This window comes from Psammomys obesus, unplaced genomic scaffold (genome assembly GCF_907164565.1).
Source record: "Psammomys obesus unplaced genomic scaffold, mPsaObe1.curated_primary_1811, whole genome shotgun sequence".
Lineage (NCBI taxonomy): Eukaryota > Metazoa > Chordata > Mammalia > Rodentia > Muridae > Psammomys > Psammomys obesus.
This window is the reverse complement of record NW_026586383.1, coordinates 10540107-10552220: the sequence shown is the minus strand read 5'-3', so window position 1 is coordinate 10552220 and position 12114 is coordinate 10540107. Positions and strand designations below refer to the sequence as shown.

The window sequence follows — 12114 nt, the reverse complement described above, 5'->3', positions numbered from 1 at the left end:
CCTGTCCCGTGCTCAGCGTGTGGCAGCTCTGTGTGGAGCCCTGTCCCCGTGCTCAGCGTGTGGCAGCTCCGAGTGGAGCCCTGTCCTGTGCTCCCCAGTGTGTGGCAGCTCTGTGTGGAGCCCTGTCCCGTGCTCAGCGTGTGGCAGCTCTGTGTGGCATCTCCGTGTGGAGCGCTGTCCCGTGCTCCGCAGCGTGTGGCAGCTCTGTGTGGAGGCCTATCCCGTGTGGCAGCTCTGTGTGGCATCTCCGTGTGGAGCCCTGTCCCGTGCTCAGCGTGTGGCAGCTCTCTGTGGAGGTCTGTCCCGTGTGGCAGCTCTGTGTGGAGCCCTGTCCTGTCCCGTGCTCAGCGTGTGGCAGCTGTGTGGAGCCCTGTCCCATGCTCCACAGCGTGTGGCTTCTGTAGGAATCGAGGCTGTCTGCGGTTGTTTGCGTCTCTGTCACACTGGGTGAGCTTGTTGATCACAGTGTCCTTGTCTGGAAAGGCCAGAGTCCTTCTTGGGCCCCACTGTATCCCAACACTGTCAGGTCCTGCAGCGCAGCCGTGAGCAAAGTGGAAGGACAGGAGTCCTGCTGGGCATGGTGGCACATACCTGTAACTCTAGCTTTGAGAGGCCAGAGCAGGAGGATTGCGGCGAGTGTGGAGGCAGGCCTGGGCTACAGCTGAAAAGAAAAATAAATGTGTGTCCTGGTCGTTTACACGCTGTAGGTGAAGTGTGCTGCAGGTCAGGTGAGAAGGGGACGCCTGGGCTGTGGGCGGAGGCTAGTGGGTGAAGCAGGGGCGAGATGCACATTCCTCAAAAATTTGACTAGATTTAGAGCCACCTAGGAAGCTCGAGGGGGGGGGTGTGTGCATGCACACCGCCCGCCCCTGACACGGTGGACCAGCTAAACCCTCCTCCCGGCGAGCAGTGGGGGAGGGGGCCGGGAAGTCACCCTTCGGGGGCCCTATGAATCCTGAGAGGTCGGGAAAGAGCCAGAGGGCACGGGGAGACAGAATGGAGAGGAACAGTGTGCAAGGCTGTGAGCCCCAGGCAGCCCTAGCAGGGGCATGGGAGTGGAGGGAGCTGAGCAGATGGGCTCTGGCTGGGGTGGGTGTGTTCCCTGGCGGTGTCAGCTCCCCGCACAGTGTCAGGCCCCTCGGGCTGAGTGTGAAGAACAGGCCACAGTAGGAGGTGAGGTAAGAGCGGAGAAAGGCGGAAGGCAGCCACGTGAAGGTATGGCCCACTGGATGGATACGCTGGTCTGGACCGAAAGGACGAGCTGGTGTGTTGGTCCCATCGAGGGCAGGAGCCAAGAGCCTCTGTGTCCTTGGGTTCTTCCCTAGTCTCTCCCAGCGTGTGCGAGTGCGTGTGCGTGTTTGAGGTCATGCCTCAGGGAAGCCGCCGCAGAGCTCCCAGCGCGCCGCACCTCCCCTCCGGGCATTTTCACTTCACTTACGGGATCCGTTTCCAGGGCCACACTGATATCCACGTGGAGAGACAGAGCTGTGTGCCTGTCTGTGTGCGGGTCCATCTGCTGAGCCACCCTTGGCTCTCGGGTCACAGGGCAAATGAGACTGAACAAGTTATAAAGAAAGAGCTTTCCCAGAAGAGTGTCCTGAAGCCCGCCACGGTCTCTCTGAGCACCGTGATTGGGGACGCCATGCAGCTCACCGGGAGCAGAAGCCGAACACATGCGTGGACAGAAGATGGGTAAAGAAGATGCGAGGAGCCGCTTTAGAAAGCTGAGAGCGTGACGTTCTCAGAAAACCAGCGGGACCAGAAGTCACTGTGCTAAACGAAGTAAAGCCAGGCTCAGGCAGGGAGACGATGTCCGTCTTTCCCCTCACGCGTCACATCTGCGTGTGGGGGTGGCCATGAAGTGCACTCGATCACGGGCCTGGGAAGGGATCGTGCGTTAGCGTGCCAGGGCCAGGGTGACACATGCAGCCGTGGGGGGAACATCTGAAAAGTGTCACTGAGCAAAAGAAAAAGACTCAGTCACAAAAACCTAGCCATTATGTGACTCTAGGCATGAAATTCTGTGAAAGGCAAAATGAGTCAACAGAAGTAGCGTGTGGTGGGGACCGGCCCGGGCGTCTTAGGGCGAGGGCCACAGGGAGCTTCTGGTGTGATGGAGATGCCCCTATGAGAGCCGTGACCTAGCTGAGAGGCAGTACCTGGTAAACAGGAGATAGCAGGGATGGGGGGGGGGGGGGGGGGGGGGGGGGGGGGGGGGGGGGGGGGGGGGGTGTGTGCGTGTGTGCGTGTGTGCGTGTGTGCGTGTGTGTGTGTGTGTGTGTGTGGACTGGAGCAGCTGTGCCGGGGTTGCTGGGGTGGCTTAGGAATGAGTGGGAAGCTAATGGTGTCTGGGCCCCCTGCAGGAATGAGCTGACACTAGGACACTAGGCTGGTTAAACAGGAGAAAGGCCGGGTGAGCGCGTCAACATGCAGGCCTGTGCTGTGACTAGGTGGTAGGGGAGCACTCCGGGCGGAGATAGGCAGGAGTGCAGACGTTTGGGGAGGCGGTCGGCTCAGGAGACAGGAATGGTCTCCTGGATTCTGCTGGCGGCTGGGAGGAGGCTGAGACAGGCAGCTTGCAGCAAAGTCCACAGCGATAGCAATAGTGGAACTTCAGAGCAGTCACAGGAGACAGTAGTGGCTCTGTTGGTGCGCTGTGTCCCAAGGGAAAGAAGGCTTTTCTTGTGCCATCCTGAGCCCTTTCCCTGCCTGGGGCAGGACAGACAGACAGGGAGAAGGAGGCACATATCAGAGAGACTTGATCCCCGGGCTTTTCTTCGTATCTGAGCCCAACCGTGGGCCACCTCGAGGTCAAGGAGACAGATTTCTGGGCTGTCTGCTCATGATGCATGTGCTTTAACGAGTGTAAATTTTATCTCAAAAATAAATTGTTTATGCATTTATGTATTTCTGATTCTTTGACACAGTGCCATGTAGCCTAGGCGGGCCTTGAACTCCTGATCCTCCTGCTGGGATCCAAAGTCTGGGACTGTAAATAGGTGCTGCTGACGGAGGACCAGGCGGCCGTGTGGGGACGGTGGTCCTCTGCTCAGCCTTGCTGTAAGGGAGGGCGCCAAGTGTCGCCGCAGGCTCAGGATGTTCAATTGAGGGGAGAACCACAGCATCTGGCACGGTGCTCCGTGCTGGTGGCACACTCACCTCCCAGCTTCTGTTTTCAGAGCGAGATGGCGGCTGAGGACAGCTCAGCAGACACGCTGCGACTGCAGTTCAAGGCCATGCAGGAGCTGCAGCACAGGCGGCTACAGAAGCAGATGGAGAGGAAGAGGGAGAAGGAGCTGAGCAGCAAAAGCAAAGCTGCCAACCAGGAGCGCTTTGAGGAGATCACGGGCAGCCTCAGCCTGCTCAGCTCAGAGGAGCAGGACCTGAAGGGCATCCTCGAGAGGAGGTGAGGGCTTCAGGGCGGGGCGGGGCGGGTGTGGGCAGCCTGTAAGCGGTGGGCACAGAGGGCTGAGGCTGCCTGTAGCTGGCAGAGCTGTCCTGGGCGAGAGCTGGGAGGCGGGTGTGTGAGACCCGACGGAGGACTGGAAACTCACCAAGGCGGGGTCTGCCCGGATTTGCACTTTGCTTGAACGTATGTTCCTAAGGAATGGATGGAGTTGATAGTTTGTAGATCACTCTGGCTTTGCCCGGGGTTTCTACCTCTGCCAGCACCCCCACCTGTACCCTGAGAGATGTGTGTGTGTGCATGTGTGTGTGTGGGAATTTGTGCATGTGTGTGTGCATGTGTGTGTGTGTGTGCGTATGCGCGTGCATGTGTGGGAGCTTGTGGGATGAAGCTGAGCGGTGAGGGCGTGTGCCGCCGAGTGCTTGTGTGTCCCTGAAGTTGGGCGGAGCTTCTGTGTCGAGCCCGTTCTACATTCCCTGTACTTTATAACGTGGTTTGGTTTTTCTTCCAGTTCCAGAGTTCCTTTTCATCCTCTCCCTTTGTTGTGTTCTTTGTGGTGCTTTAGTCCTGGCTGGCTGCCTGGGGCTGTGGTCCCTGGGGCTTGAAATGAGCGAGGGAGATGGCCATGTTGTTGGGACCCTAACGTGCCCGCAGCCACGAAGACCAAGTCGATCCCCAGAACCCACCTGAAAACGCTGGGCCTGGGCTTGTGACTGTGTAAAGGTGGAGACAGCAGTCCCTGGCTTCTGTCTAGCCAGTCTAACATAACCGGTGTTTCCACACACGAGCGGACTCACACATACATGCACACACGTGCACACACACACGTTCTGCTACAAGGGCAGACAGAAATTCTAAGTCTTAGTTAAAATTTGAGGCTGGTGTCTAGGTTTTAGGTGAACTGGGTTTATAGGCCAGAGAGACCCTGTCTCAAAGTAGGTAGAGGGTGTTCCTGAGGTTAGCGTCCCACCTCTGCATACAGGTACGCACGCGCACTGGTGCACGCGCACACGCACGCACAGAACGAGCCTCTCTCAGCTCAGAGAAGAGATACTCTCCCGGTTGTCTTGCTTTGTGCAGACGGCTTCCTAGTGCCCCCTAGTGCTCAGCCCTGGCACTACCAGTGTGAGCGGGCCCTGGGCACTAGTGGAGGGCCTTTCCCTGGCAGGGTGCTGGAGGACGAGATCCAGCAGCTCCGGAGCGAGCTCAGGGAGACGGAGGACGAGAATGGGCGGCTGCACAAGCTGCTGAAGGAGAGGGACTTTGAGATCAAGCACCTCAAGAAGAAGATCGAAGAGGACAGGCTCGCCTTCACAGGTGACCGCCATGGCCGCAGGCGGCGGGGCGGGTGACTCCAGAGAGCAGTGCAAGGGTGCTCCCCCCTCCCCCCCGCCTTGCTTGGCCTGGGTGCTACACGCACTGCTGTATGCCACAGGGGAGCAGTTCGCAGACACCCTTGGCCAGGCCGCCCGGCAGCTGGCCCGGTACTGGAAGTCTGAGCCTCACTCTACTCTGTTGGGGGAGGCTTGAGAAGACTCTGACCCCACAGGTCTTGGGCTAACTTTGGCTCTGCGGCGGCGCCTCTGGCCTCCGCCGTGTTGCTGGGACTCTGATCCTGATGGCACGGTGCTCCTGTTCCTCTGTGTGTGCAGAGAAAAGCAGTGCCATCCATGGGGCGTAGCGGGTGGACCCTGGTTTCTGCAGAGCCCCTCCCTGTCTCCCTGAGGTCCGGCAAGGTCCCCTCAGGAGGACTTCAGCATCCCAGAGGCCACGGGGAGCGGGTGCACCTTCTCCCTCAGTCTTTGGCTTTGCCTGGCCAAAACTGGAACTACAAGAAGCCAAGGCTTTGGGCTGTGAGGACACTCCACTTTGCTCCCAGCCGCTCAGGGTCTGCCGTTCGGGTGGAGCTGTGGCTAAGGCAGGGCTCCCAGGGAGAGCAGGGCCTGGGTGTGTCCTCCTCCCCAGCCTGTCCTGGTCCATTTCTGCCATCTGCCAGTGCACAGACACGCTGGCAGCTTCGTCTGCTCTCCCTGGGACTGCTTGGCTCCACTCCCCACACTGTAGTCACCATTCAGCCCTTGGTTTGGAGAGAGAAAGCTGCTCCTGGTTTCCTCCCTTTTTCCTTTCTCCTTCCTGCCCTCCCTCCCTCCCTTTCCTTCTCTGCCCACCTCCCTCCTTCCTCCTCGCCTCCCTTTTTCTTTCCTTCATGTCTCTGTGAAGCTCCGGCGGTTCTGGCACCTGGGATCCTTCCCCGGCCTCCTGAGTGCGCGGATTACCAGCTCACTGCCAGGCACGGCTGTTTCTTGTTTAACTTACAGCTCCAGTAAGCACAGCGCATACTCCAGCTAGAATTACTTCCTCCTCTCTGCAGAAAGGTTAGCACTTTCCAGGTCCCTTTGTGTCCTGCTGCGTAGTGCGGCTCTGCAGGTGTGTTACTGTTTTCCAGACAAGGTCTCCTCCAGGCTGTACTTGAACTCTTGCTCTCTGCTTCCTCAGCGCAGGGACTGCTGAGCTGCGGCACGCTCAGCTTTTGGACGTGTTGTGCCGTCTGTCTGGAAGAGCTCGTGCTCAGTGCTGAGGTTTTGCTGGCAGCTTTTCAGCATATTTGTAAACACTGCTTTCAGACAAGAGCCACCTTTGCCCCCTACTCTGCTGCCCTGCCTATCCCCAGGGTTCCTGCTTCAGGGATGAGGCTGTCCTGGAGGAAAGCCAAGAAAGGATGTTCGCTGTTCTCACGGGGCTCTCCTCCCTGCTCCCTGGGCTTCCTTGACCAGTCTTCTGATGGCTGATCGTGTTTCCTCTCCGAGCGTTAACAGTGTTCCCTCCACACGTTCTTTGACGACTGGATTCCATGAGAAGATGGGGCAAGGCATTCATACTACATCCTACCCGAAACACAGCTGACATGCTGCTGGAGGCCCTCATTTCCTGAAGATCCTCCATCTTCCTATTGCACTTACAGCTCAGGGGCCAGGGAGTCCGGTCCCCTCCTGGGCCAATGGTGAACATCTCCCTTGATCCTTCATGGTCTGTGGTCTGTCCTGACTTTTTCTTGGTGTGGGCATGTCTCCTTAGCAGTATAAGGCTTTGAGGGAAGTCACCTTTTTTTTTGTTTTGTTTTTTGTTTTGTTTTGTTTTCAAGACAGAGTTTCTCTGTCTAGCCCTGGCTGTCCTGGAACTTGCTCTGAAAACCAGGCTGGCCTGGAACTTAGACCCACCTGCCTCTGCCTCTAGAGTGCACCACCGACACGTGGCTGGGTGGTGACGTAATTGCCGGCCTCCTGCCAAGCTTGCCGATCACAGCATCAGGGCAACACAGAGGACAGACCACACAGACCCCGCTGCTCGCCCACCATGTGCCCTGCGGCGGGCAGCCACCTTCCCTGCACGCCCTCAGACCTCTCCGGCTCCTCCCATGCCCATACCCTCCAGCCGGCTGGCCTCTGCCCAGTCCTCTGAGCTGCTGCGCCCCTCTCTTCCCCCGCCCCCACCTCGCATGGTGTGATGAGAGCCCTCCCAGCTGGGCACACCCTGCCTGGCGGAGGCACTCCTCACACTCCCCTCTCTCCGGCCCTCCCTACCAGCCCCCACCTGTGGCCAGCACCCTCAGCTTCTGTTCATCTTATGCGCATACGCGACCTCAGCAGCACTGAGCACTAAGAATTCATTCATTCAGTGGCCTGGGGAACTAGGGCCCACGCCTTGCACCCACAAAGACCTGAGTTTGGTCCCAAGTATTGTGTTCTCTAAAGCCAAGAGACGTGGCACTTGTAAAGCCACCCTGGGGAGCAAAGGCGGGCGGAGCTGGGGCTCCCTGTCTAGGCCACTGAGAGACTGTGCCTCAAAAGCACAGTGCAGCGGGGCCCTGGGGAACAGCACCACAGCTGACCCCTGACTTCCCTACACATGTGGACCCATGTGCGTGAGCGTGCACACGTGGCACGCGGGGCGGGCCTTATCTGGGGGTTGTCTAGGATGGCTCAGCTGTGTCCACATGCCCCTCCTCAGAGCCAGCCAGCCAGCTTTGTGGTGTAAGCTGGAAGCCAGTTTGGCTGTGTCTTCCAGCACTGTCTCTGCTGGCACCGGATAGACACAGAAAGGTCAGGGGACTGTGCCCCACTCACTAAGGTTCATCGCCAGCTCTTGGTGGAATTAAGACTCTGCTATCTGATTTTTTTTTCCAGAGTCTCATGGCCAGCCTCAAACTCACTCTGTAGCTGAGAGTGACTTGTCTTCCTATCCCCCTGCCTCCACCTCCTGACTTCACCTGCACCTTCCTTCGACCTGCTGACTCTCTGGATGGACAGCCTGGAGACTGGGGGTGCAGGCTGTACTTTTAATGGACCTTGCAATTTCTTTCATTTTAGGGGCATCTGGGATGGCTGGAGATCTAGTCGCCACCAAAATTGTTGAACTGTCCAAAAAGAACCGAGGGCTGATGGCAGAGTCGGAGAGCGCGAAGGCCAGGGTGAAGCAGCTGACCAACCGAATCCAGGAGCTGGAGGACCAAGTAGGGGCCTGGCCTTGACCTGGGGGGGGGGGGTGCAGCTCCAGAGAGGCCATACCTGGGCCTCGGGGTGCTGTGATGTTCCCAGAGCACGGTGTTAGAAGTGAGTTCCTCAGGTCCTGCCACAGCCAGAGACGAGGATGTCAGACAGCTAGGCAGCTGGGGGTGCGGCCGGAGGGGGCCTGGGGAGGGGCGGAGCGTCCCTGTGAGCCCTGCAGCTGTTGGCCAGTCCCACACCCCCTCTCACTCCCCATCCATCGGCCGCAGCCCTGGCTCTGCTGCCAGTGTCCTGAAAACGGTAAGAGGTGGTGTTGAAGCTGCTTAGAACAGAGCCTCGCGTGTAGAACGCGCCAGAGAAGCCTGTGTTCTGTCGGCTTCCAGAAGGCCTGCTCAGCTGAAGTCACAGCCAGAGCTGTGCTGTGTCACCCCCTCTGCTGTCCCCATTTAGCCAAAATCCCACCAGCTCCAGCAGCGCACAGCCCAGTGGTTCCAGCTCCTCAGGCTGGAGAAGCCTCCGCAGCTTCTCTGAGTCCTGAGGCCCTGCGTAACCCACCCTGGTCCTCACAGTTGGCACTGAGCAAGGGTTTCTTCACTCTAGGATGTATTTCCAGGGAACTGGCTCAGGCTCTGAGCCACTCACTGGAGGGTGTGGAGCAGGCATGGGAGGTTCCAGTCCCAGGAGGTGAAGCCATGAGTGTGCCGCACAGCACCCAGCCATGGCAAAGGGAGAGGGCAACACCCCGATAGGCAGAAGTGGAGGGGCTGTCTGAAGCACAGGAGACCAGCATGGCAAGGAGCTGAGCAGGGTGATGTCAGAGATGCAGGAGGGAGGCCCAGACCATGTGGCCACCCTGTCTGAGGACAACTGAAAAAACACTGAAGGCTGAAAAATCAAAACCGCCTGCAGCGGGCTCTGTAGCCAGGCTGTGACCCGAGTGGCAGGCACCCTGTCTCACCTGCAGCCTAAATGGTTCCTTTATTCTCTGCGTCCTAGGCTGAGGGAGTGTCTTTGTTTGGATTTTATGGCTGTGAAGAGACGCCATGACCACGGCAACTCTCAAAAGGGAAACATTGAGTTGTGGCTGGCTTAGAATTTCAGAGATTTAGTCCATTATTTTGCGGTGGTTTGGCTAGGAGTGGCCGCCACAGGCACGTGTGAGCGCCTGGCCCTTGGGGAGCGGTGCTGTTAGGTGTGGCCTGTCGGGGGAGAGTCCCTGCGCAGGCCGCAGGTGCTGGCGCTCGGCCCTGTGTGACAGCCTCCTGCTGCCTGCAGCCTGCCGCCCCTTTCCCGCTGCCCTATCTGCCTGCACGCTGCCGTGCTTCTTGCCGTGACAGTAATTCGTGCCAGCCGCATGCAAGCTCGTTTACCGGCTGCATCAGTAGCCCGCCCCACCTCAGCGTTTTCTTTGTAAGAGTTGCAGTCACCGTGGTGCTCCGTCACAGCAACAGAAACGCTGAGACAACCGTCATGGCGGGAAGCATGCCAGCCTTGGTGCTGGAGAAGGAGCTGAGGGCTCCACCTCTGGATCTGCAGGAAGAGAGAGGCGCTGGGCCTGGCTCGAGCTTCTGAACCTCAGAGCCCACACACGGCCACACCCCAATAGTGCTCTCCCTGAGAGGCCGTGGGGCCATTTCGCTCAAACCACCCAGAGAGAGTGGCTGCCCTGCGGTCATTGGTAAGGTCTGTGCAGATCTTCGGGGAGCAGGGCTGACCTTCCCATGTTCCCCGGAGAGTCCACAGGCGAGGCAGGTGGCCGCCCCAGCAGCACGCTGTGCCACAGCTGTGCAGCTGCTGAGCAGAGCCAAGCGTTAATACCACATTTTCTTTTTCAGCTGCAGGCAGCCAAGCTGCCAGCCAAGGGGGCCACGGACGCAGGGGCCAAGCCAGTGAAGACCCAGCCAGGGGACAGAGCCTCGGTATGCTTCTCCTCCATGCTGAGGCTGTGAGGGGGCCATCACCTGGGCCTCCCCTCCCCCCCGGTGCTGCCCTGCCACAGTTCCCCACCCAAGGCCAGGAGGGAAGGCTGGCCCACGTGGATGCCTGCCCCAGGCTGGGCCTGTCTTCTGCAGTTTCCTCACCCTGGAGACAGGTTTGCCCCTGACTGCCCAGACAAGTTCTGTACTTCTCCCTCCATTGTTTACACAGGCACATGTGTTTATGTGTGTGAGAATGCATGGAGTGTGCACGTGTAGAGGTCAGAGGCAACACCGTCCACTGCTTTGAGACAGGGTCTCTCGCTGGTCCCAAGCCCAGCAACGAACACACACTGGCTGCAGTGTCCAGCTGAGCCGAGTGGCCCTGCTGTGTCTGTGCGCCAGCATTGGCTACATATACTTTCTCCATCATGGCAGCTTTTCACAGGTACTAAATTCCGGCCCTCACACTTGCACGTCACTGCCGGTGCCTTCTCCCCGGCCTCCCCAGACCCTGTTCTTTACAAGGTACTGCAGACCTACAGATTTGTTCCGCAGACCTCATTCGTAGCCAGTGGCCAGGCCACAGAGTATTGGCACTGTGAGCGTGGCTCTGTGAGAGGAAGGTGCGTGGCCATCTGTGGGTTGCCAGGGCATGGAAGCCAAGCCAGGCTAAACTGCAGCAGGGTCCCCAGAATGTCGCAGCAGCCATGCCAGGCTGTCCCTGACCTTTCTGGGCCATGGAGGCCTCTGGACTTGAGTTACCCTGGCTAAGAAGCTGTTTGTTGGGTCCTGTGTTAGCATGATAGGATTGTCTGCCTTGTCATACAGGGATTCAAGCCTGGCCTTGGTGTAAGGAAGAGGAGCGGCCATGTACGGGGGGTGTGACAGGCCCTCAGAAACAGCTGGCGACAGGACTCACCTCTGTCTGAGGGCTGGCGGGTGGAGGGGCTGTCCTTGCGGTCTGCTCTGGTGAAGGGCTTCCAGGAGGAACAGTGCCTTCAGGGCAGCGAGGCTGGGAGCCACACGTTCACGCACGTGGCTCACCTGGAGCCAATTGCACAGCACCTGGTTTGAGCCCGCGATAGGAAAAGGGCGCAAGCCAGTATAAATCAGGCTGGGGACACGCAGGGAGGGGCTCTTGGACCACAAGAGCCTGGGTCTCTGATGAAAGAGTGTACCAGGCTAAGGGCTCATCGAGGCCCCGTCTCACCCGGACCACGCCCCTCCCTGGCATCCTCGATCAGAGGCAGGACGAAACCACCACTGGACCCCACGGAGCAGCTGTGCTCTCCAGGCCTGCTTCCCACCGCACATTCCAGCGCCAGCCTCCTCCGAAATGCATTCCAGAGTACAACTGAAGGCAAGAGGTTTCAGGAGGCCGTGCTGTGTGCAATCAGCCTGTTCCCCGGGGCACTGCAGCTGTTCCTTCAAAGGAAACGGCCTGCAGTGGGGCCAGGCTGGCGCCTAGCCCCGCCTCCCCAAAGCCCGTGCTTCCTGGGAGGAGAGTGAGCCCAGCTGCTGGTACTCTAGAATCCCAGCTGGCTTTAGTCCCTGCCGGCTGCCCCACTCCAGCCAAGGGGCCTTTCCCCTTCAGAACCTATCCTAGGCAGTGCCCTTGGCACACCTTCCACACCTCTGTGTGACGAGGAGCTGAGGCTGGGGGTGGCCATCACAGCCTGGCTCTAGAGCACAGAGGCACAGGGGGCGCTCATGCACTCCTACAGTGCCCCAAACAGGGCTGCCTGGGCCTGAAGTCCCTGACAGGGAGCTCAGGAGGGGTTCCTGGCAGACTTAAAGCCACATGCAAACAGGGAAGCCGGCTGCTATGGCAGAAGCGGAGTGGCAGGCAGCTCAGGCAGAACTCAGAAAATGTCACTTTTTTTAAGGATCTACTTGCATTTTGTAGAATTCTTCATTCTGCAAATATTGTTTACATTGTTTCTTGGCTGTTATCCTGGGAGTGGTGCTAAGTGCAGCCAGGACTTGTACCACATGCTCAGATGTAGCTTCTTTGGCCACTGCTTTTCAGTAGGCTGTTCAAGTTCCATGGAGCTTCCTAGACTTGGGCCTCTCTTTCAGGCTAGCATTTACAGGAGTGCGCTTAAGAAAGATTCAAAAGCCCCTCCCCACATCTCGCCACACTGTCCCCAAACCCCGGGCCCATGGCCCACTGGGGCAGGAACAGCGCTCTCAGCATGGCCTGATGGGTACTGAGCTCACCTAGGAAACTCACGGTTGTCAAGACTATCTGTAGCGGCACTGGCAGCAGACGCTCAGATTGGGA

General features: G+C 58.7%; 1 protein-coding gene across 3 annotated transcripts in view; it reads left to right on the top strand.

Moving 5' to 3' along the window:
* Ccdc13 (coiled-coil domain containing 13) overlaps positions 1-12114 on the top strand; it is a 34231-nt gene that overhangs the window by 473 nt on the left and 21644 nt on the right. For 2 of the 3 annotated variants that reach the window (XM_055601722.1, XM_055601721.1), the window contains exons 2-5: positions 3180-3406; positions 4575-4723; positions 7774-7916; positions 9747-9830. In XM_055601722.1, the coding sequence (XP_055457697.1) occupies positions 3186-3406; positions 4575-4723; positions 7774-7916; positions 9747-9830 (597 nt within the window). In that variant the 5' untranslated portion in view covers positions 3180-3185. Of the gene's footprint in view, positions 1-3179; positions 3407-4574; positions 4724-6080; positions 6408-7773; positions 7917-9746; positions 9831-12114 lie in introns of those variants that run through there. The other variant, XM_055601723.1, reaches the window with a different exon arrangement.